Raw genomic sequence first — 24,341 nt, forward strand, 5'->3', positions numbered from 1 at the left:
AGTTACTTCCTCCTCTTCATCAACTTCTTCTTCAAGGCTTACGTCACCACGTCTCCAAGAAGCAAGAAGGAATAAGGACATGCAAATTGTCTTTATTCAATTTCTTCTTTTTGTCAACTTCTTCTACAAGTCTTATGTCACCGAATCTCCAAGAAGCAAGAAGGAATTAGGACATACCGGTTGTCTTTAGTTATAATTACTTCTTCGTCAACTTCTTCTACAAGTGTCCAAGAGGCAAGAGAAGGAATACGGACATGCCGTCTGTCTTAGATAATAATTACTTCTCAACGGTAACTTGTTCTGCAAGTCTTACGCATTAAAGTCTCCAAGAAGCGGATCTAGGAAGAAGGACATGTCTAATATATCAAATACAACTAGATATGCCCTTCTTCCTAGATCCTTATTGCTTCTTGGAGACTTAAAGACGCAAGACTTACAGAAGAAGTTAATATGTATATTTTCTAAAATTTCATGTCTTCTGTTTCTAGGGAGTTTCTTGTTGTTTCTAGGGAGTTTCTTGTTGTAAAAGATGCTCCTTTTTTACGAGTATTCACTTTTTTTTGTATGAATGATGTGGTGAAAAATAAAAGAATAAAAGACGACGCGTTCAGTGGTCTTCTGCTGCATGTGACTGACTCGGAAACTGATGACACACAGCCTAGGGGAAAACAATCTTATATTTTTCCGGTTACCCAGCCGACCCTAGCAAAGGCCTGCCCAGCCTAGCTTTTAGTTGTTCTTCTTTGTTCAGTTTATTAATATACTTGTGCTTGTACAATGTATATGTCACAGTAGAGATTGGAATTTAGGCGACTCTGGAGTTCTATTAGTAGCGTTAGAGGGTGGAATTCCTAGGACTAGGACTATTCCAGATTCTCCTACATGTATTTGCGGGGCTCATAGACGAATTCTATGTCAATTGGGGGGGGGGGGGCGTCTATTTGTTACCGGGAACCGCGTTGATTTTACGTCCACGTTAAATTAAATCGGGGTCCCGGCCGGGCCCCAAAACAGCCCATAGCCGCATGGCCACGGGGCCACGTAGGGGTCACGTCCGAAAGTGCCAAAACAGACTAGTCCGTGAACTACCCGGTAGGGGCCCTTTTTCCAACTGGGACCTAAGCATTACAATTGCGTGCAGTAAACGTTGTGTCGCAAGTATTTCGAACCCTGAGAATATCATGATTGTAATTTTCATCATGGTCATGAATATGAAAATTATTCAAATAGCCAGCCTCAGACAATCAACACCCCCGTGTACGTACATGTAAGACTGATCTTGGGTTGTTTGTCACACGGCATTACGGATAAGCTACCAACGGACGCACCCTACAAGACTGATAACCTCAACCGGCGCCAGAGGCATTCTACACGTTTGAGTTCCTGCCCAAATAGGTATGTTTTTGCCAGTGGATACTTATTAAAACCCTAGACCTACTGAGCCCGAAATTGTCGGTTTGCAATGCTCGTTTTGTTTGCTGTAGCTAGCCCTGACAATTGTCGGGTTGAGGGTATTTCGAGAATTCTTACGTTGCATAATGTTGTAAAGCAAAGTAATTAAAAATGAGCAATATCAAACTGGTACCCTTTGTTTCAAAGATGCCTGGGCACTTCAGCAGTGGTGGTATATTTTTGCACTGGATATCCAGCAGGGCAAGGGCTAAAGATAAATGTGTTTTGTAGACCGTTTTTTTAATTCAATAATCACGCTTCAATTCTCCAAGCAGAAAAGGTTTTGACGTTCTCTAACTGCTATCAAATGCTTTGGTCCCATTTCCAATCCGGGTCCCGGCAAGGCAGCTTGTGGGAACGAAAAATAAAAGACAACGAAATGCACAGAACGTAAATGATTACTACTAACCATACATTGAGTACTTTCTTGACATGTATTTTTTATTTTAATTTCTACTTTTCGCAATGGGACCAATATTTTTTATTTTAATTTCTACTTGTCGCAATGGGACCAAAGCATTAGAGTAGATAGCTTCTAGAGAAGACAGGCCGTCAGAAAACATCACCATCAACTGTCATAACATTGTAACAGTGGATGTCTTAAGTGTGTGGGAGGACAACTTGTAAAGGTGCCTAAGCACCTGAGCAAAAAGAGTAAACAAAATTCAAACAGCCAGCTTCAGACAATCAACACAACCACGTCACTCTTACCACAGCAATCAAAACTGTTTGTTACGCCCTGTAAAGTAACAATTACCGGAGCACGTATTCTAGCATGGGCATAGGCCACTGAATTTTTGTTGAAATCGTGGTTGCTTTGTTCACACACTTCACAAACATTATATTCTGTCCGCTGACAGGGCCCGGGGTTCCCGACAATCATACACTAAGCAAACTGTCCTGTTATTTTTGTTGTTGATGAGAAGGCACGTAGTCCGGCATCAGAATTAGTCACCTCACTGAAAATGGAGGTATAGTCTTGGGTGCGCTTGTAGTTCGGCGCGTGTATGTGGTTCCGGCGCAATATGATGAATATCTCAATAACGGTCTGAGCGGTTGCAATGTTTTTTTGTTTGTGGGTAGTTGTTGTGACCCTAAAGATGCAGGTAGCTTTTGAGATTCCTTGTGGCTGATCTTGGTACAGCAGTACTATTTTCGATTTTCGTATCTCTAGTTATGGACATGCTGTGGCTTCAAATTTGTGTGTGGCAGATAGCTTTTGATGTAAGTAAGAAGTGGTGTAGGTTTGGGTGCCCTAACTGGAACCGTAGTGGAATTTTGTTTAAAAACATTTCCAAGTGCATAACAAAGTATAGACGTATGTCAATGTCATTAGGTATGCAGGTATCTTATACAGAGACTTGCACAACAAAATGCAAATATAAACCTAATTTGCAAAATCAATTATGAAAATCTAGTTTTTATTTTTTTCGGTTCCGATTTGTTTGGTTTGTTATCTTAAGATAGGTAAAACCGAATGCTAATATACGTTGAGGGTAGATGTTAAAGGTGCACGTCGATATTGGGCTTCCTGGTGGACAACCTTGGTACGGCAGCGGCATTGACGGTTTCGTATCTCAGATCATGGACATGCTGTGGTCGTTGGTAGTAGTTCTTGATGTGTTAGAAAGGTGGTGTAGGCTTGGGCCCCCTAGCAGGTTTCTCTGAAACTGCAGGGATATTATCGTTAAATCATCAAAGGAGGATATCATAACAAAGGATTTTAATGATTTTTGGTGTGCAGATATCTTACACAGAGTTGTAGCATTATGAACTCTCGAAATTCAAGTCACAGAGTCGGTGTGTCTCCTGGTGGCCGACGGCACTGACGGTTTCGTATCTTTGATCATGGACATGATGTGGTCCTGATGGTGGGAGATATAGTTCTTGATGTGTGGGAAAGGTGGTGTAGGTTTGGGCCCCCTACCAGATTTCTCTAAAACTGCAGGGGCGTTATAGTTAAATCATCTAAGGAGGGTATCATAACAAAGGTAAGAAGGATTTCAATGATATTTGGTATGCAGATGTCTTACACAGAGACGTAGCATTATGTACTCGAGAGATCCAAGACACAGAGTCAGTGTGGTTTTACAGAGAAGCTTCTTGTTCTCTTCAGGTGGCAGGACACCATGGGAAGAAAGCTGCGACACCTGCTGATTTTCCTTCTCATCATCCTGAAGGAGCCCAACATACCAGAAGCTGGCTGCAGCTGTGCAACATCATCACGCTGCGCATGCGCCAACCAGGGCCTCACCAGCATCCCTCAGAACCTCCCAACATCCGCCCGTCAGTTAGATCTGAGGTTTAACCAGATAATCAGTATTCAGCCTGGTGCATTTGTAAATCTACTGCGGCTGCAATCGTTGTACCTGGGCTCCAACAAAATAACAATGATTCAGGCAGATGCATTCCAAAATCTATGCCAACTACAGCGGTTATACCTGCCCCGAAACCAAATTGCAGTGATTCAGCCTGGTTCACTTGCAAATTTACCTGGACTCAAAGAGTTGAACCTGTCTTTCAACCAGATTACAGGCATCCAGCCAGAAATATTCGCAAATCTACCCAACCTCCAAGCGTTGTGGCTGTCAAACAACCAGATAGCAAATATTCCGGCGAGTACATTTGCAACTCTAAGCCGGCTTGACCAGTTGGAACTGTCCAACAACAAGATAATAATGATTCAGCCAAAAACGTTTGAAAATCTACCCCGACTTAAAAAGTTGTGGCTGGAAAAAATCCATTTAACAATGATCCAGCCTGGTTTGTTCAAAAATCTAATCCTCCTTGAAATGCTAACGCTGAATGAGAACAACATAAAAAAGATTCAGGCTGGTATCTTTGCAAATCTACTCCAGCTACAACATTTGTACCTGTCTAACAACCAAATAACAACGATTCAATCAGGTCTATTTGAAAATCTACCCCAGTTACAAGAGTTGCACCTGTCCTTCAACCAGATAAGAGTAATTCAGCCGGGTGCATTTTTAAATCTGCCAAAGCTAAAATTTGTGAATCTTCGGTCAAACAAGATGTCTGCCATTCCCCCTTCAGTTTATGGCTTGTTGGCATCTATTCGTGCCGTAAATTTTGGCAAGAACCCCTGGCAATGTGACTGTAGGATGGCTCCCCTCAGGCTAGACATTGCTAGGTTCTCCTTCTTTAAACACGATATGATCTGTGCCAAGCCCCCACAATTGAAGGGGCAGAAGCTTGCAGACGTTAATCCTGAAGAAATGATATGTAAAGAGCAAACCATATCAACACTGCCTGTTGATAATCAAACCCCATTCCCTTCATCTGCAGTGTCAACATCTTCTTTTGACCACACAGAAAGCACAGCTGGCCCAACCGTACAACCTGCAGTGCCAACATCTTCTTTTGGCCACACAGAAAGCACTGCTGCCCCAACAGAACAACCTGCGGTGCCAACATCTTCTTTTGGCCACACAGAAAGCAATACTGGCCCAACAGCACGTTCTGTACGCTTCACAAAGCCCCGTCATGGCCCGTTAGAAAGTGCTAACAATTGCTACAATGGCGTCGTCTCCTCTCTCTATCCCTGGTACTTTAGACGCAATACTGGCCTAACGGCAGATTATGCAGGCAAAACAAGCCAGACAAAAGCAACACCAATTAATCACATTGAAATCAGCAGTTCCCCCTTACCTGTTGTCATTGCCTCTGTCTGTGCATCGGTAGCTGGCATTGTCCTGATTGGCAGCATCATTCTCACAATCTGGTACAAAAGGAGGACCAGGCATTCGCCTTTGGCAGTAAATCCCAATGTTGTTGGTAGCAAGACAAACACAGCAGTTTCTGCAATGACCAGTGGTCATGATCCCCAGTATGAAGATATTGACAATCTTCATAATCAGGCAGGGCAGAGTCAGTCTCAGGCCAATATTCAATCTCTGACAATTGGAAATCTATCACATAAAGAAGTGCTAGCTGCCTTAAAGCCAAATCCTATGTATGCAGGTGTAGGAACACCACCAAAAGACCCAACTTCTACAAGTGTTCATGATCAGACAGGGCATGGCCAGTCTCAGGCCATCACTGAATCAAACAAACACACACCCGCTGTAGCGGCCAGTGGTCACAATTACTGGTATAAAGATGCGAACCAACATAATCATACAGGAATGGGTCAGTCTCAGGCCGTTACTGCATGCATGGATGCTAGAAATCTATCTTATGGCGCAGGGCTTACAACCTCAAAACAGAATTCTCTGTACAAAGTTGTGGGTCAGTATCAGGCCATCATCAAACCCAACACAAACGCCACAGCTGCTGTAGTGACCAGTGGTCATGATCAGACAGGACAGGGCCAGTCTCAAACCGTCACTAAACCCAACACAAACACCACAGCTACTGTAGTGACCAGTGGTCATGATCAGACAGGGCAGGGTCAGTCTCAAACCGTCACTGAACCCAACACAAACACCACAGCTGCTGTAGTGACCAGTGGCCATGATCAGACAGGGCAGGGCCAGTCTCAGGCCATGACTGAATCAAACAAACACACCACAGCTGCTGTAGTGACCAGTAGTCATGATGGGACGGGCAAGGACCAATCTCAGACCATCACTGAACCCAACACAAACACCACAGCTACTGTAGTGACCAGTGGTCATGATCACCAGTATGAAGATATGGACCAACATAATCAAACAAAGCAGGGTCAGTCTCAGGTGACTGTCCCTGGAACCGAAACAAACATCACCGCTGATGTAGTGACCAGTGGTCGTGATCAGACAGGGTAGGGTCAGTCTAAGCTTAAGGGTAACACGCAGTACCTTAAAGATGACCATGAAAGCTATCAGTTAACGAGCATACTGCATTCGAGCCATATTCTCATGACCCAAAATATACAGCAATGGCCAATGGTCATGATCAGACAGAGCAGGGTTAATATCAGGCTATTATAAACGTTCAATCTCTGAGAATTGAAAAACAAAATCAATCACATAACGTGCTGGCAGCCTTACAGCCAAATAGGCGGTGTACGTAAGTATTTGATAAAACTGAAATATAATTGAGGGATCCTTGGGGACAACAGAGAGTATGCAAAGATGATTGAGAGATCTTTAAAAGATCTTGGAGATCAATGGTCACTCGCGGAGTTGAATGTTGGACACTAAAAGTTGTCATACTTATGTGGAACCACCCCTAACGTCTAAAGGTACAGGCAACCCTAAATTTAATCAAAGGCCCATTTTTTTATGATGACATACGCTGCTAGTATCTAATACTAACGTTACCTGTAGTTTGTAAATGCATTCGAGTACTAGGTGACTTATTTTCGTGGTAGGGAGAAAATGAAGTGTTCGTGAGGGTGTTCAGTTCGTGGTTGAAACAAGGTCAAGATAGGCAGAAGACAGAACGTGTTGGTTTAAAGTTGGCGGTGAAAGGTTTACCGCGTATACATTGAACATCAAACCACAGGAACTCTTACACCTCTGAAAGTTATACCCACCGGTACCATGAAATTATCTTTGAAATATGATGTCCATTGAAAGGTAAAAACAAGTCCTGTAATTTTGTAGGCCCCAAAATTAAGGGTTGGGTAAAATTAATCACAATGTATATATTAGTAAGAAGTTTGTGGAGACTGCAGTTCAAAGCTGTTGTTGTAATGGACCTAGATGATACTTTAAATCTATGTAAAGAATCAAAAGCTATAAAGACACATGGCTAAGATATTAACTCCAAGCTACATAAAACTGTAACACCGGAATATTTGCTGAAATTGTTGTTTTGGGAATTACAATTACAATTTTGGAAAAGATAGCTGAAACTAAAGGTTTAGTGTATGATCCTACAGTGGCTTTTTCCCCGTAATAATCGAAACGTTGTATAAGATCAGATGACAATCTACCATGTGCATTCATTGTCCTTACTGATCATTGCTCATCCAAGAACAAGGAGTGTTTTTTTTTTCATTCTGAGTAAAGTGCGAACAAGTTTGAAAATCTAGTACAAGTAGCAAAGCAAAGTACCAAAGTATTAAATATACAGATTACCAGGCTGTTACATTTCGACATTGTGACCATCATGTATCTAGTGCTGATTTTTTTTCAAAATGAATGCGATCTTTACACCAGTAGTACCGGAAGTAGCTTTTTTTCCCTTTTTTGGTATTGTCAACTTCAAGATTCTGGTTATATCGTTAACGATTTCTGTGATAGGAATCAGACACAGAGAGAAACAAGAAGTAGTTTGTTGTACTGGTCGTGTTAACACCTACGACATGCCATAGAATGAAATAAAATACTTACAAAGTTATCATAAATGTTTTAGTTTTACTAGGCAACATTTTGTTCAGGACAATGTGACCAGTTTTGACGCAGAGATCCCACTATGGGGGTCTTTTAAGGAAACAAAGAAAAAACTACATGACGTAGATTGTTGTGTTCAGTACATATTTATTGCACCGATTCATGTTAGCAACATATTGACATTGTTAAAATGTCAATCTTTATCAATTACTTTTATTCATTTATTTGCTTCTCTCGTTAGAGAAACACCAGCGTGAATTGAGCAGAAAAAATACGAAGATGGTTATTTATTTTTTTAATCATTTATTTCAGTCATGAACTGTTCCATAGTAAAATATCAATACTGATATGTAGAAACAACATTTATGAATACTAACAAACATAGCAATATACGTACACAGGTACCTTTAGAGGTTATCATGGCCATTACGGCAGAATGAATCTGACTGAAGCACAGACTGTATAATGATTTTAGAATGAGTGGAAAATCCGATGAAGAAAATGATAATAGTAAAGTTGCATAATTGAAAGATGAATCTTGTTTCCAGGGAAGACTTGCTCAAATCTTAGGAGAAACAGTAAAAGGAAATATTTATTTTAATAACATAGACATTGCATGCATCTGTGTGACTACTGCGAGATGAGCTTAAAAAATAAACTACACGAAAAATGCACAGAAGCTAGTAAGAGTGTGCCTTCAAATCATTTTAAGTAGCTCCTTGTGGGAAAATTTCGAAAGTCCTGATTTTTATAAGAGCTTCCCTGTCCACATTGAACAGAGTCGACGGGGGGCGACATAGGTTATCCTGCAGGCTCACGACCCGATGCTGCAGTCACGTGTCTCTGACGTCACGCCCAGGAAGTAGCAGTAGACGGATCCATTCCGTGAAGAATAGGGGTGTCTATATGATATATATGTCAGTAATACATATAATCCTATTGGAAATGGGAGGAACGAATCATAGTTCCACAAATATCCGGGAACACAAACAAACAGACGCACACACACCAAAGACACACCAAAATGTATACCTCCATTTTTCATTGAGGTAATAAGCTTTTTGCTCTGTAAATTTGAAACACTTGAGAAGAGAAGAATAGACTCTGCACTAACCACTAGGTTTGCACATAACAATATGTCTCGACTACATCAGAACGCACTGCGACTCTGGACAATCTGCAGAAACAACAAGGACACAACACTGTAGGTCACTTGGCTACGATCAACTGCTTCCAAACACTCACTACTGTACTGTATTTGCTGTCAAATTCTGGATGTATTGTCGAAAGCCTAAGAAAAATAGGTCAAAGCATGCTAGGTGTATTTTTAGAAAGTCTTCATTGTTCTGGCTAGACGATATGACCTTTGTGTGACATTTGTGTTCGAATGTGTCAAACCTGATATCGTCTGACCTCTCTATGACCTCAGGTTTCTCTAGTCTTAACATTCCCCAAATATCCAAGCAGATGTGGGGGAAAGATAGTAACCTTTTTTGTTCGTCGGGCTGCTCTAATAGTCCCTCCCCATAGAGACTGTCAGAGAAGCCCAGCCGCCGGAAAAAAGGTACGATTCTTTCCTCCCAACATCTGCTTGGAGAGTAAACGTGCCCCACATTCTTGAACCGAGCCAGTGAGGCCACTCCCCTGTTTGCACTACTGGCCTACTCACCGCATGTTAAGGAGTTCAGCAAACGTTCGGGGTCAACAACAAGCGCCTCAAGCTGACTGCACGATAAGGGTTACGCTGAAGCCGGTCTGTGATCAGTTCGGCCTTGTTACCGTATCAGATCTAAAGCGGACCAACTTCTCCGAGTATTGAAGGTAAGCATGGGTTTACATTCACGTTTCCGAAGTCGACTCGGGACTGTGTGTGAGGAGCTTAAGGCTGCTCAAGTGCAGTTTTCTTACTAGAGAATTTTACTTGAGGGGCCAGGGTTCTCCTAATGCACAGTCTTGGGCCGACTCCCGTCCAAGTGAACTAAAAGACGTCACATTGTGTAAATCGGGCCTAAGTGGCAGAGATACGGGTACCCCCGGTGTGTGTGCCGCACGTGCGAGGCACAGTGTATGTGACGTGGGGTTTAAGGTTTATCTTGGTAAGGGGGTGGGGTGGGGGGCGTTGGGCGGCGGTTATCAAGGTCAAGATCTGACACAAAGGCAAACCTAACACGTGGGCTTTTCAAGATAGTATCATCGTCTGGGTTTAACACGAGTGCATTCAAGTATTGTTTTTGATTATGTTATTGAATGGGAGACTATAAGTGAGACTGTATTTGATCATCTATATAGGTTAGAGGTCAGGATCTGTAACGGGGGGGTGAGGTCATGGTCACACAAAGGCGAACCACACACGTAGAGGAGTAGTCAAGCTTGTATCGTTCTGTCAGCGTTAAAGAGAATACATTCACGTAAATTGTTTCCAGTTCTTTTATACAATGGTAGACTGTACTTGATAAATAGGTCAGAATATATAAATGGGGAGGGGTAGTGGTGATGTCACGGTCGCACAAAGGCCAACCCCACAGGTGGACTTGTCAAACTTGTATCGTTTTGTCAGTGTTACTTGACAGAGTAGCTTCAAGTTGACAGAGTGTTATTCACGCACGTAATGCTTTCAATCTCTTTGTAGCATTATGAATGGGGCAGGCTGTGTGTACTCTGCACTCGGTGCATTGGAGAATGTATGACCTCATCCTATACTGTGTATGCACGGTTTACCGTGGCACACGGTGTTGTGCATACGTGACAGTGTGTACTTGTAGCTATATGTAGTGGGCGTAGACGGTGTATTAATGTTCTTAGTATCGCACGGCCTATAGGACACTGCACTCTCACTATTAGTATTGCTCCACAGGCTCGTCTGATCTCGCGCTATACTCATGGTGTATTCGCAGTCGGTGTACTTGGGCGTCGGCTCCGCTCGCGTGTTCTGTGTTATTATGTAGGGGTTAGCTTTAATACCACACATGTATTGTATTGCATGCTCGTACGTATGTGACGTTATCTGTCATGCACACAGAGCTTCGATGTTAAGACTAGGAGACCACACTCTCACTACTCAGTATTGCGTATGAGCATATATACGGTGTATTCACAGTAGTGTACTGTGTGTATTTAGGTGCCTAGGCGTTAGCTTCTCTTTATATCGTATGCTCGTGTGTGCCATTATTGAAGTCTCTGCTGTGTGCCCATGGAGTCTCGATAATAGATTTAGGGAACCGCACTCTCACTAATATCCATTACGTCACAGACTCGTATGATCTGTCCCCTGGCTGATACCCCGTGTATACATACCCCCGGGTTATGTTAGCATACACGCGTACCTAAGGTCCTTTTTATCGCATATATGCTCGTGCGTGGTATTGCTGAGTTCCCTGCCAGTGTGCCCATGCAGTTTTGATAATATATTCAGGGGACCGCAGTCTCGATAAGTATGACGTCACGGACTCGTACGATCTCACTGTGTATGCACAGTATTGTGTACATAGGACGCATGCTTCAGTTGGCATGCACTTCTATTAACTTCTTGTTGCCGTATGGTCGTATACATTTGGCATCATTGACGTCTCTGCTATCGATACAATAAAAGAAACAAGCAGACTGCCTTCCCAAGTACTGTAAATGCAGAAATGTTCGCGGTGGTTTTATGTTCGCGGTTTTCACGGCGACCGTTTCACCGCGAACTTAAAACCACCGCGAACATTTCTGTCCAATACTGTAGCAGTATGTGACTATAGCGCTGCCGCAAACTTAAAACCACCGCGAACACCCCATTTTCGCCTTAGCGCGAAATAAAAACCACGCGAGCCTGAATGCATTTACAGTATTAGGTCAGAGGCCTGTACGATCTGACTGTGTATGCGCAGTGTGTGTGTATATAGGCGAAGGCTTGGCGCGCGTTTTAAGGGTCTTTGTTTCCTGTGTTGTATAGCGACATAAAGGCCGGGTCACACTCGTTGTATGATTGAAGGCATTCTTTGGGCAGTCTTTTATGTGTCGGACAAAATTCAGCTGTTCTGTAACAAAAAGGCTGTCTCTACCAGACTATAACCGCGCCGGCTATAGGGAGAACATTTGCCGAGGGACTTTGGCCATGGAGGGTTTCATTCGCAGGCGCAGTTAGTTGCATATTTGACCCTATCTCCGTAGCCGACTCCCTTCATACAATTGACCAATGTTTGGCCAATTTCTACTATTTTCCCATCGACCAGCGGAGGCTGGTAGAGCCTAGGTGGGTTCTGTCAGAGCCAGTGGTTTAAAAACCTCACGACGGCTAAAATCATACCGGACGGCCTGCAACCGTACTGTGGCCACACCGTTACTTACATCTCTGTGTCTTTTTCCTAGTCAACAGAGCTTTGATATTCTGACGAGATGGCGGTCCTAGAAGGCATCAGGCTACCAGAGGACGATGTCGTGCCGAGTGTCGTCCCGCCGTTCGAGTTCGAGGAGCGGTTCGACGCGGCGGGGTTCCACCGGTGGTTTCGGGCGCGCTGGTGGTGGAGCGCCGTGTTCTCCGCAGCGTACGTGCTGCTGGTGTTCGGCGGGCGGAGGCTCATGCGGCACCGAGAACCCTTCCGGTTACGCCTCCCGCTGGTGCTGTGGAACTCTGGGCTGGCTCTGTTCAGGTAAGGGCCCGGTCGCAGTCGCCTTTTGGGGAGGGGGGTTGTCTTGTGTTCTTGTGATACCGTGTATGTGTTAGCCTCCGTTGCAGACTCCTTCCGGCTATTTTCTTTTTCAAGTTACAGTTTTATTATTAAATTTTTATTCGTAATTCTTCCCGGCCAGCAATACGAAAAAATGTAATAATAAAACTGTAACTTGAAAAAGAAAACAGCCCGAAGTAGTCTAGTATGTGGAGGAGGCTAGTATGTGTAAGGATATCACCCGATGTTTATGTAACGTTAACGGTACTTATCATGACTTTCAATCATGTACTCTGTATGCAGTGCTACATTTTGTCTGACCTTTACCTCTTCCCTCCTGACCTCGGTAGCAGATGACCTGCAGGCCGTTATGAGCTTTGTCATGAATAAACAAAGGTTCAAACAAATGGATTGACAGTTAGGTCGTATTTTATCATTTTTTTAAGACCGTATTTATTGCTTCCTTTGTGACTTTTAGGGCCTTTAGGCAAAACATGCTATTCTACGTGTTCTGTAAAGTTTTATGTGTAGGTCACGACACCAGCAATAGCTCCACGTGTATTGTATCGTCGCAATCCCAATAAATTCAAAGTCAAATCGAACAAACGAAACAGACGAATTCACTTATTAAGGACCTTGTGTTAATGGTTTTATCAGGACTTTAAACGTACATGTAATCTAAATCGTTGTTTTATACAATGAAAGTCCTCATTCTGAATGGCATTTCATTTATAAGATATTGTTCTACTCTCCCAGTCTCCTCGGCACTTTGCGGATGTTAAAAAGTTAAAGTGTCCCAAACATCTTGATATGATGCATAGGGGTGGCGCCCATTTCCATTCTTATCCCTTGGGCCACACTTTGTGCAGTCACTACAGCAGGGGGCTAGTCCACTGGTAGTGGTGTGTGTTTAACTTCCATACTCTTTCCCAAATGCTGAGTGCTAAGCAGAGAAAGCAGTATGTACCATTTTTAAAGTCTTTGGTATGACTCGGCCGGGGATCGAACTCACGACCTACCGCGTGCAAGGCGAACACTCTACCCACTAGGCCATTGCACCGGACATCTGAATGACATTTCCTTAAATATAAAAAAAAAATATTGTTCTACTCTCCCAGCCACCTCGGCACCCTGCGGATGTACCGTGCCCTACTTCATATCTCACTGTCAGTTGGAAATAGCCGTAGCCTTTTAGGGCACCTCGTAGCTTTTCAGGGGAAAATACTACAATGAAAGTCCTTAAATATCAATAAGATATAATTGTTCTACTTTTTTAGCCTCCTTGGCACCCTGCGGATGTCCCGATCGCTGCTGCAGACCGCCCGGCACGAAGGGTTTGTCCGGTCCGTGTGCGACGAGCAGGGAACCCACCCCGTCGCAGGGCTGTGGATAGCACTGTTTGCCCTCAGCAAGGTAAAACTCACTAGCTTGTGTGCCAGCCTTAGGTCACGTTGACTTCATTGTATGGATGGCATCCGCAAGCGCATCTATTATCGCCCGTACTTGCTACTACAGTGTAAATTGTACCCCCCCCCCCCCGAAATAAGAAAATATGCAAAATGAGCAAAAACATATAAATTGCGCCCAAAATTCTGGAAAATGGATCCTATAGTCGTACAGCGTTTTTTTTCAAAGTCTTTCAAGAAGATGTGAAAGAACGAATAGGAATAGATAATTTACTAATAATTGTTTGGTATACCATGTTCTGTGTGTTCGGTCATTGTAAAACCTTTCTGGCCACTTAGATTTCATGATGATGGCACTTTTTTCTACTATGGTATTGTTACTAAAACAGGCGAGTGTTTATTCTTAAGGATATGTTTCTTATCAAACGAAATTTTCTCCCCAGATTGTAGAGTTTGGCGACACGGCGTTCCTCGTCCTGAGAAAACGGCCGCTGATCTTCCTCCACTGGTACCACCATGTGCTCACCTGTATATACACCTGGTACGGATACGCACACCTGGTCGCACCTTGCAGGTAAGCCGTGCTGCGGAGGTTGAACAATTTCGTGTGTTGATTTTGATGTTCCAGATCCTCCAATCGGGGATCAATACGTCCTTAATAATACCTTCACAGCCCGTTCATGCCCGAAGATTTTAAGACTAACTTTATGTTAAGAAATGCAAGGTACATGTAACGTTATCATCATCATCATCATCATAATTTTTCATCCGGATTTACTCCGGTGAGGTACACTCAATAACGTTATACAATGGATAAAGAGGTACTAACTAACAGACGTATTACTGTATTGATACTTTTGATTGATCTACAGTTTGACTTCAGCTTTTAATGGAGAGGAGAATACGGCTGTCCACGTTTCAGAGAAGTGGCATTAGACAGCTTTTCTTTTGGTTTATTATCAAAATCTAAAAACTAAGAGAAATTACAGCAGCTGATTTGAAATAATTTTTCCTTTCTGTATGAAATAGTCAACAACCTACCACTCAGAAATAATGACCATAGCATGTTCAGAAAATGAGATATAAAAACTGGAAGTTCCACTGCAGTATCATGGAAAATAGCTAGGGGCCAAACATCCAGCAATGTTGAGGTCATAACAAGACCTACTCACATACCAAATATAAAGACAATCCATTCGTATCAGGCATTCTTGAGTTATTGCGGAGACAGACAGACAGACAGACAGACACACACACACACACACAAACACACAAAAACACACACAAACACACACACACAGACACATACACACAAACGCTGTGCAAAACATAACCTTCTTCGCGAAGGTAATAACGTACCCCACCTCTGCCTATAGCTACTTCACAGGGATGAACCTGGCCGTCCACTCTGTGATGTACTCGTACTACGCCGTGCGCGCCGCCGGGTTCCGCCTGCCCAAAGGCCTGTCTATGGTCATCACCGCGCTGCAGATAGCACAGATGGCCGCAGGTACGCACACACAGACACTGCACTCGTGCGAGGACACTCTTATTTCGTGTCCTCGCATGGCCTTTTTGCATTGATTAAGGGCCTTTTCTATCTGTCTTTATGTCTCTCTCTCTCTTCTCTCTTTCTTCTCTCTCTCTCTCTCTCTCTCTCTCTCCTCTCTCTCCTCTCTCTCTTCTTTCTCTCTCCCTTTCTCTCTTTCTCTCCCACTCTCTCTCTTCTCTCTCTCTTCTTTCTCTCTCTGTCTCTCTCTCTCTTTTCTCTCTTCTTTCTCTATTTTTTCTCTTTTCTCTCTATTTCTCTCTCATTCTCTCTCTCTTTCTCACTCTCTCTCGCTTCTTTCGCCCCTCCCCCCTCTCTCTCTCTTATTCAACTGAAGACGTTGCGGAAAGGGCTCCCTTGAAAATCAGTCACATTGTTACCTGAAGTGGCCACCCTAAAGATTAATAAATAAATAAATAAATAGAGAGCTTTGTTCACCATCATGTCTCTCCCACAGGGCTGTTTCTCATCGTGATCGCCCAGATGACGCTAGGGGCAGGGGAGCCCTGTGATTGGTCGAACTTTGACTCCATCCTTGCGGCCAGCATGTACGCCAGCTACTTTGTCCTCTTCCTCAACTTCTTCCGGATGTCTTACTTCTCCAAGTCTTTAAGAATCAAGAAGGAATAAGAAATCACAAACTTTTTCCGGATGTCTTACTTCTCAACGTCTTTAAAAGTCAAGACGGAATAAGAAATCGCCAGGTCTTACTTCTCAGCGAGTCAAGACGGAATAAGAAATCACCAGCCTTTTCCTGCGTTCTTACTTCTCAACGTTTTTAAGAAACAAGAAGGAATAAGAAATCACGTACTTTTTCCGGTGGTCTTACTTCTCCAAGATTTTAAGAATCAAGAAGGAATAAGAAATCGCAAACTTCTTCCGGATGTCTTACTTCTCCAAGTCTTTAAGAGTCAAGAAGGAATAAGAAGTCACCAACTTCTTCCGGATGTCTTACTTCTCCAAGTCTCTAAGAGTCAGGAAGGAATAAGAAATAGTCCCTCTCTTTAATATACGTCTCCAAGGAATTTCAAGTGTCTTGTTTTTTTGTGGATTCAGCAATAACTTATTTCGCCTTAAAGATGACAACTCGAATTCTTCTAAAGACCGTACTACTTCAATTCTACGAGTCACGAAAGAATAAGATACACCCTAGCGAAATTGACATTTTGACTTTTCATTGTTTTCTCATTGAATTAAGAATGAACTGAATATTGATAGTCATAAAAGAATTCTAAATCTGATGTTTTGACCATATCGATGACATCATCATATTTTATTGCTCTTGATATGATTTTTTTCTAAGAGAAAATGCAGCACTTTGGTACTTAACACTGCAATGAAACATGTGCATAGTGATCAAAGCTACAAACGTACTTTGGCACAAATCGATATCTATGAAGTGTCCATAGTTATTAGAAAATGATTTTCAATTAGGTAAAAACAATTATGTTCAATAACTATAGATGATAAATATAGATGATAAATAAATATCAGTTTGTGCAATCGTTTATTTTAGCTTTGATCATAAGGCACATTGAAAACATAGTTTCATTGCAGTGTTATGTACCAAAGTGCTATATTTTCTCTTAGAAAACAAATATATTAAGGGCAATAAAATTTGATGACGTCATCCATATCGTCCAAAACATCAGATTTCGAATGCTTTCAGGACCAGCTATCAATATTCATTACTACAACAGTTGATATTCTGTTAGTCACAGTTTCCGTGAAGAATTTGTTGCACGAGTTTTATGGGAATACCCCATTTATACGGTTCCAGCCAATAAAGTCACATAAATGACGACATAATTACGTCATATTAAGTCACCATGACACCAAAGTTGTCATATGACATATATTTTACTAGTACACCGTCCTCTGAAAATGTGGTGGTCATATAATAGGAGTTACAGGGGTCCGAAGAGGAGGGCGTCAAAACTACCCCCGGTCCGGATCCCAGGATGACCCAAAAATCCCGGTCTGAATAGGGTTCAGAGGTCGTCTATTATTTCCGGGGGTGCTGTCTTTAAAGATGCCACATTTAACTCTACGTATTGTTCTGGAGTGTGTGCTTCTTTAAATCTGTAAGAGTCAAGAAAAGAAAAAAAAAAATAGAAAAATCGTCCACCATTTTCACCGTTTAAGATGTCATCAACTTGAAGGAATTTCACTTCAGTCTATCATTTCCCAGGATTAACAGATTTCTCTCTAGAATTCTTCTTGAGGTCTTCAGAAACACAGACAGACACGCCAAAAGGGGGGGGGGCACTTTGGTATCAATACAAAGGCGAATGGGCTGTCTCACAATGTAAATAACTTTACAGGCAGCTGTTTACACCAATGTTACTGGGCCAAACGGGGACATGGCGACGGCCATATCTTATACCCCCTGCCACCAGGACGGCGCTCTGGTCGCGCGCTCTCTGCGACCTAAAATTCAACAGAGCACTGCTCGAATTTCATACTAGATTTAAAAAAAAACAATCTTTTTACGCTTTGTTTGTTTTCTTGTCATTTCAGTCATACTTGAACATTTTGCATGATATTCCAATTATGAAATCAAGGATTAGACAAATCCGATTTAGGTCGCAGCGAGAGCGCAGCGCGATCGCCGTCTAGTGGAATGGGGGCCTAAGGGCCCTGTCACACCTGTGCGTATATTCAAGAGCGCGTAAGTTGCGTATTAACATTTTTTTGGTTTAAGTAAAGTTTGCGGGGACAAAGTTGTTTTCTACTTTGACCCACCGTTGTGCAGCCTAGTTATCGAACCTAAGAAATCACTTATTCGGCTGCAAACTTAACCTAAACGAGAAACGGACTTGTATATACGCACAAGTGTGACAGGGCCCTTACAGAATGACACGTTCTATTGTGACCTGTAGACCGACTGCTCCGATCAGACTGCTATAGCACGTTAGCCCTTGTTCGACTGTTCTGTTGTGTCGTGTACAACTAGTCAAACCGGTCCAGACCGACCTGCGCTGCCATGCCAAACTTTCGCCCCTGTCAAATATTTGCCCCGACACAATAAGGGGTTTATAGGGACATTTAATCGATACTTTATAGGGCTTATAGACCTCCTGAACAAGTGACTTTAGACCCCAGTGACCCTCGAGCTCTGACTAACCTAACTTGCACCTAACCCTGTGGAGCAAAAAAATTGCCGGTGCAAAAATTTGGCGCGACACCGCCGTTAAGTATTCTCACCGTTCCTCACAAATTCTTAAGGCGAACCAGTCGAGCCGGTTCTACTCCGTCCCACTTTTAGTGTAAGTAGATTTATCGTATTAATTGTCAAGAACACGTGTTTGTCTTAGCTTTGTTAAGCTGGAGGTAAGCTGTGAAGCTTGAATTGAAGATTTTGTGATCACTCCAAACTCCCTGTAGTAGGCTTCCGACGTCCTGCAAACATCGTAAGTCTGGGTCAAACGCCAGGTAAGGGATTTTAGGGGAGGGCGGGCGCACGTGGTCATGCACATACGCAAGGTTACCGTAACTCATTACCATCTGGATAAGGATGCTATGTGAAACGTCTGGACGTTTCCAAATTTATCCAGTTGCTTGAGTTACTGTTACCGTGTGTAGCTTATTGATCTGGATGTCTAACTTTCATCGAGGTAACGCAAATATTCGATTTGTCATGCCTGCATGCTTGAGTAAACAGAATCCTCAATGTGTGAATTCTCTTCAGCTGAACAGAACAAACTTAATGTCTGCACGCTCTCTCGTGTCTCTGTAGTCTAGATGACTTCACCCATCGTGATTGAAAAGATGGCGCTACCCGAGGACGAGGTCGTGCCGAGTGTGGTCCCGCCGTTCGAGTTCGAGGAGCGGTTCGACGCGGCGGGGTTCCACAGGTGGTTTCGGGCGCGCTGGTGGTGGAGCGCCGTGTTCTCCGCAGCGTACGTGCTGCTGGTGTTCGGCGGGCGGAGGCTCATGCGGCACCGAGAACCCTTCCGGTTACGCCTCCCGCTGGTGCTGTGGAACTCCGGGCTGGCTCTGTTTAGGTAAGCAGGTGGGAATACAATGTGTTGCCCACCTGGCACGCACACAGATGTCGATATAACTTTTCTCCCGTACTGGCGATATGATTGGAACCTGGCACGGAAAGACAACGATAAAGTTGTCGATGATTTGATTTAACGATGACAAAATTTTAGCGGCAACTGCAGCATTCAAAATTTCATGTTAGAGAATTGAATAGCTTTGAGCAAGGCTTTGAGTGACATTTTTCTGATTGACCTGCATGCATGACATGATGACGCGATCGCTATGTGTGTACTTAATGACGACGAAGCGCTATGTGTGTAGTCTACACGATGAGGAGGGTGCTACGTGTACTAAACGATGACGAAGCGCTATGTGTGTAGTCTACACGATGAAGAGGGTGCTATGTGTGCAGTCTACGATGACGAGGCGCTTTATATTTATTCATGGGTGTAATCTCTGCTAAGCTAACCATAAAGGTCTATATATGATTGCTCTCGACAAACATAAAAGCCCGCGGTACGGTTTGGTTCTGGTTAATCGCACCGCATCTTTAAACGTGTAGAAGAAAAACCGAGATGGAGTGACGTCTTAGATTTTAAAGTCGTACAGATCTTTAAATATCTAAGAAAGGCCTGTCTTAATACCCCCGGAAATCAGTATGCAGCAGCTTGTATGTGATCGTGTTGTCACGTGTGGGGTCAGCGCAGTGAACCGCGGCAAATACCTGCCTGTGGGATCGCAGGGCACGCCGGCTGATGAAAGTAAACACGTGCGAGTTGTGCAAACGAGAGCAGCCGTACCTTAGGGCCCTGTCACACTTGTGTGTATATAGAAGCCAGCATGAGTTGCGTACTAACAATGTCATGTTTTTGGCTAAGGTTACGTTTGAAGCCGAAGAAGCAATTTCTTTGGTTTGATAACTAGACTGCTCAACGGTGGGTCAAAGTAGAAAACAACTTCCTCCCCGCATAATTTACTTAAACCCAAAAGATGTTACTGCGGAACTCATTCGCACTTGAATATACGCACAAGTGTGACAGGGCCCTTACAGGGTGTTTCTTTGACTGCATGACAAGCCATGAGAAGATGAAAATTCACCAGAAATCTTAGTAACTGTAATGAAAGAACTAAAACACGTCTTAGACCCCGTTCAAGCTAAGATACCTTACAAAGCAGTTCAGGGCCAAATCGCATGAGTCGCGTACCTACAAACCAAAGCCACATTGAAACTAAGCATTTATCCATTGAAAATGAACTAGATGAATTGATTTATTGATTTATTGATTGATATATAGATAGATAGATACATATAGATAGATTGATTGTTTGCTTGTTTGATATGTCGATAGATTTATTTATTCATCTATCGATAAACGGACATAAAAAAATTGACTGGTTGATTGATTGATCTATATATAGCTAGATTGATCGATTGATTAGTTGGTTGGTTGATTGATGGGTGGATGGATTGACTGACTGACTAACTAACTGACTGATTAATTAATGAGTTGATTGATATATTGATTGATTTATATATTGATTGATATATTGATTTATATATTGCTTGATTGATTTTTTTTTTATAGATTTATTAATTTGATTTGGTTGATTGATTGATTGGTTGATTCCTCCACCCGCCCACAGTACCCTTGGAGCGCTGCGCACGAACGCCACCCTATTCCACATCATCCTGCAGAAGGGCTTCCTGTTCTCCGTCTGCGAGCCGCTTCTCCTGACCGGGCCGGTCTCCGGCTTCTGGGCGGCCGCCTACTCCATCAGTAAGGTAAGTTAGCATGGAAGTGTTCTCCGTCTGCGAGATGCTTCTCCTGACCGGGCCGGTCACCGGCTTCTGGGCCGCCGCCTACTCCGTCAGCAAGGTACGTTAGCATGGAAGTGTTCTCCGTCTGCGAGCCGCTTCTCCTGACCGGGCCGGTCACAGGCTTCTGGGCGGCCGCCTACTCCGTCAGCAAGGTACGTTATTCAAGGACAAATCAACCTCTACAACTGAATGAGATTCAGAGATTACTGCTGGACGTTTCGAGTGACATCGATCACTCTTGAATTCCCCGAGGACCCTTCCATAAATGGGAGAGTTCAATGTTTATTACAAAGTACCAAAATCCCGAAACGCGATAATCTTCAAACTTTCTGTGAACATTCCTATATATGTGTGATATGTCACTCGACTGCTTTCGTATAGTTATCGCGTTTACCGTTGGCGTGGAGTTGGGCTCGAAGTTGGCCGTGCAAGTATATTTAAAGCGGGTCCGTATGGGGGTACATGGATTTAGAAAATAATTAATGTCGAAAAGACAGCTGAGATAATAGTCAAAAGTCGGCTACATTTGTATCCCGAAAAATATCATCTATCAGAAAATAATGACTACTTCTGGAGTGAAATGCTCAGCTGTTGGTCAATGACTGAATCTTCCCGTCCCTGCAGGTAGTGGAGTTCGGAGACACGTTCTTTATCGTGTTGCGGAAGCAGCCGCTGATCCTGCTGCACTGGTATCACCACGTGTCCGTCTGCATGTTCAACTGGTACGCGTACGCAGACCTGGCCGGGCCCGTGGGGTAAGTAAGGCCAAGGAAAAACAAATGTTACCCGAACGATCATAGCAAAAACATCAAACTCTGGCAAGGGACATAAGATTTTCGACCTGACATCTCATGCATCTGAGTGATGGAATTCAAAACAGACTTCCTGTATTTACTGACGAAGGCCTTGAACAATTGATATTCTGTTTATAGATATTGTGCTTGTACAATGTAACGTCATACCTGCATGAGCATAATATGATATCAAAATACAGATCGCAATTTGCGAGAGAGAGAAAGACAGTGTCAGACATAATCAGTCATTGGAAAGCCAAGCATATTAACTTGGATGTATATACAGTAATAACCCCGTACCTGTGGTCACATAGATAATTCAAATCCATCTGGCAGCTTCCATGTTTAACCATCTAAGATGGCGGACGATACGTGCGCAATAGTCACGTGAGCTGTAGGCCTTGATTGAAGTTAGGGCAAAGAATAAGTAGTGTTTCTGACTTTCTTATTTCCGTGCCTTGCCAAGCGTCACAGACTTCATTAGCTACAGTGTTTATAATGCCATGTTTCCCCTTAGGTATGGTTTATGAATGAATGGATGAATGTTTAACTGTACGTTTATTCTCAAGATTAGAACGGGTAATGGTGATAAAGCAGATGTGCAATTCCAGTAATATAAGAATGTGGTATCTTATCATATCTAGTACACTGACTAATTTATCCTTGTAGATATATATTGGTTAAACTAAATGATAGTGTGCAAAATAATAATTCTCTAACGCAGTATTAAACAATTTCGACTGTGTCTGCAGGTATTTCGTAGCGATGAACTACACCGTCCATGCCGTGATGTACACATACTTCGCCATCAGAGCGGCCGGCTACCGACTGCCGAAGAAGCTATCCATGGCCATCACGGTGCTGCAGAGCTCGCAGATGGTTGGAGGTAAGTCCTCAAAATGATAAAATCATTTACGCAAGGTAGCAGTTAGTTAAGCAGCTTTTGGAAACTGTCAGAGGTTTTAAGTTGATAAGTAGCATCCACAACCTATCGTCGGTGCCTGAACAATATGTGTTGTTCACTGGACTTTTTACCAAACTATGCATTTTCTTAAATGTCGAATCCACGGATATCCTAGACCGCGAACCCCGCTGGTTCGAACGGGAAGTTGGAGAGCCAAATTTATGAGTGAATGTAAAATCCCATACTCAACAGGAAATGGGGCCTACTTGTCGAACTTTCCGGCACTTGTGAATTATAAATTTATGCAACAACGGCTTAGTTTAAGCAGCCAATATGGCGGACAACAATTACGTCACAGTCACGTGTGTGCAATTTCCATTCCCCTGCAGGACTGCTGATTGGTGCTTACGCCCACGTGACGTACCGATCGGGACAGGCCTGTCATTGGTCAGAATTTGCGTCCCTTCTCTGCGTCATGATGTACGGCAGCTACCTGCTGCTTTTCTTACACTTCTTCGCCAAGTCTTACGTCTTCAAGACTCCGAGACCCAAGAAGGAGTGATTTTTCGAGACGTACATATTCGAGACTTCAAGAAGGAGTGACCTTTTCTTTTGATCTTACGTCTTCAAGACTCGGAGACACAAGAAGGAGTGATGTCTTATGCATTCAAGCCTCCAAGGCTCAAGGAGGAGTGACTTCTTCTTTTAATCTAACGTCTTCAAGATTTCAAGACCAAACAAGGACTTACATCTTCGTCAAGTCTTACGTGTTCAAGTCTCCGAGACCCAAGAAGTAGTGATGCCTTTTTTGTCATATGTATTCAAGACTCCGAGACCCAAGAAGGAGTGATTTTTCAAGCCTTACATATTTTGATACTTCGCGAAGGATGACCTTTTCTTTTAATCTTATGTCTTCAAGATTCTAGGACCCAACAAGGACTGACATCTTCGACTCAAGACGAAGTGACCTTTTCTTCAAGTCCTACCTCCTGGGGACTACAAGACTCAATAAGAAGTGATCTCTTATTCCGTCTTGAAGTCTTTAAAACTGGGAGATCCAAGAAAGTCTACGATTTTTGTCAAGTCTTATTAATGTCTTTCATGCTTCAAGGAGGACCGATCACTTCCTTAGGTCCTACGTCCTCAAGACGCTCATCAAGTAGTAGCGATTTAGATTTAAAAAAGGAGCCGTTTAGATTAGAAGAGCGATTTGTTCATGAATATCAGTGATCAGGAAAAGTCTTTAGTTTTACGATACGCAACTGTGTCAATGTTAAGCTATCTTATTGTATCGTATACTTTAGTTATACATCGTGTAAAGACTAACATTGACTATCACACTGCACTAAAGTGTGGTAAAATGCAAAATCAGACTTAAAATGCAGAATATGTATGTGGCCAAGAGATAATTAATGATCCTATCCGGGAATAAACGAAATTTTTATGAAAGTTGATCTGAGCTGGTGACTTTAATACCTTATGGAAAGTGTTCAACTACTC

At 43.0% G+C, this 24,341-nt stretch overlaps 3 protein-coding genes across 4 annotated transcripts in view; all 3 read left to right on the forward strand.

The window, feature by feature from the left end:
• Nucleotides 1–602, forward strand: part of LOC136441680 (very long chain fatty acid elongase 6-like) — a 5,097-nt gene extending 4,495 nt beyond the window's left edge. The window contains exon 5 of the mRNA XM_066438116.1: nt 1–602. This exon is cut by the window's left edge and continues 98 nt beyond it. Within this exon, the coding sequence (XP_066294213.1) occupies nt 1–75 (75 nt within the window). The 3' untranslated portion in view covers nt 76–602.
• An 11,482-nt stretch (nt 603–12,084) lies between these two features.
• LOC136441678 (very long chain fatty acid elongase 6-like) lies at nt 12,085–16,496 on the forward strand. 2 transcript variants are annotated; one of them, XR_010756911.1, is made up of 6 exons: nt 12,085–12,361; nt 13,657–13,792; nt 14,229–14,359; nt 15,162–15,295; nt 15,792–16,038; nt 16,082–16,496. XR_010756911.1 is itself a non-coding variant. In XM_066438114.1 (5 exons), the coding sequence occupies exons 1-5, from the start codon at nt 12,108–12,110 to the stop codon at nt 15,962–15,964; spliced, it is 828 nt and encodes a 275-aa protein (XP_066294211.1). In that variant the 5' UTR covers nt 12,085–12,107; the 3' UTR covers nt 15,965–16,496. The 2 variants fall into 2 exon arrangements, 1 of the variants encoding a protein (XP_066294211.1); XM_066438114.1 differs by having other exon boundaries at nt 15,792–16,496.
• Nucleotides 16,497–18,934: 2,438 nt separating this feature from the next.
• Nucleotides 18,935–24,293, forward strand: LOC136442711 (very long chain fatty acid elongase 6-like). Its single transcript, XM_066439654.1, has 6 exons — nt 18,935–19,341; nt 20,969–21,107; nt 21,173–21,295; nt 21,768–21,898; nt 22,690–22,823; nt 23,231–24,293. The coding sequence occupies exons 1-6, from the start codon at nt 19,079–19,081 to the stop codon at nt 23,401–23,403; spliced, it is 963 nt and encodes a 320-aa protein (XP_066295751.1). The 5' UTR covers nt 18,935–19,078; the 3' UTR covers nt 23,404–24,293.
• The last annotated feature ends 48 nt before the right edge of the window (nt 24,294–24,341 follow it).

Source organism: Branchiostoma lanceolatum, chromosome 9, assembly GCF_035083965.1.
Source record: "Branchiostoma lanceolatum isolate klBraLanc5 chromosome 9, klBraLanc5.hap2, whole genome shotgun sequence".
In the NCBI taxonomy this organism is placed as follows: domain Eukaryota; kingdom Metazoa; phylum Chordata; class Leptocardii; order Amphioxiformes; family Branchiostomatidae; genus Branchiostoma; species Branchiostoma lanceolatum.

Coding starts and splice junctions, on each gene's coding strand:
- LOC136441678 (XM_066438114.1), top strand. CDS start 12,108: ATGGCGGTCCTAGAAGGCATCAGGCTACCAGAGGACGATGTCGTGCCG. Junction 13,793..14,228: donor CACTGTTTGCCCTCAGCAAG/GTAAAACTCACT, acceptor TTTTCTCCCCAG/ATTGTAGAGTTTGGCGACAC. Junction 14,360..15,161: donor CACCTGGTCGCACCTTGCAG/GTAAGCCGTGCT, acceptor CTCTGCCTATAG/CTACTTCACAGGGATGAACC.
- LOC136442711 (XM_066439654.1), top strand. CDS start 19,079: ATGACTTCACCCATCGTGATTGAAAAGATGGCGCTACCCGAGGACGAG. Junction 19,342..20,968: donor TCCGGGCTGGCTCTGTTTAG/GTAAGCAGGTGG, acceptor ACCCGCCCACAG/TACCCTTGGAGCGCTGCGCA. Junction 21,899..22,689: donor GACCTGGCCGGGCCCGTGGG/GTAAGTAAGGCC, acceptor CTGTGTCTGCAG/GTATTTCGTAGCGATGAACT.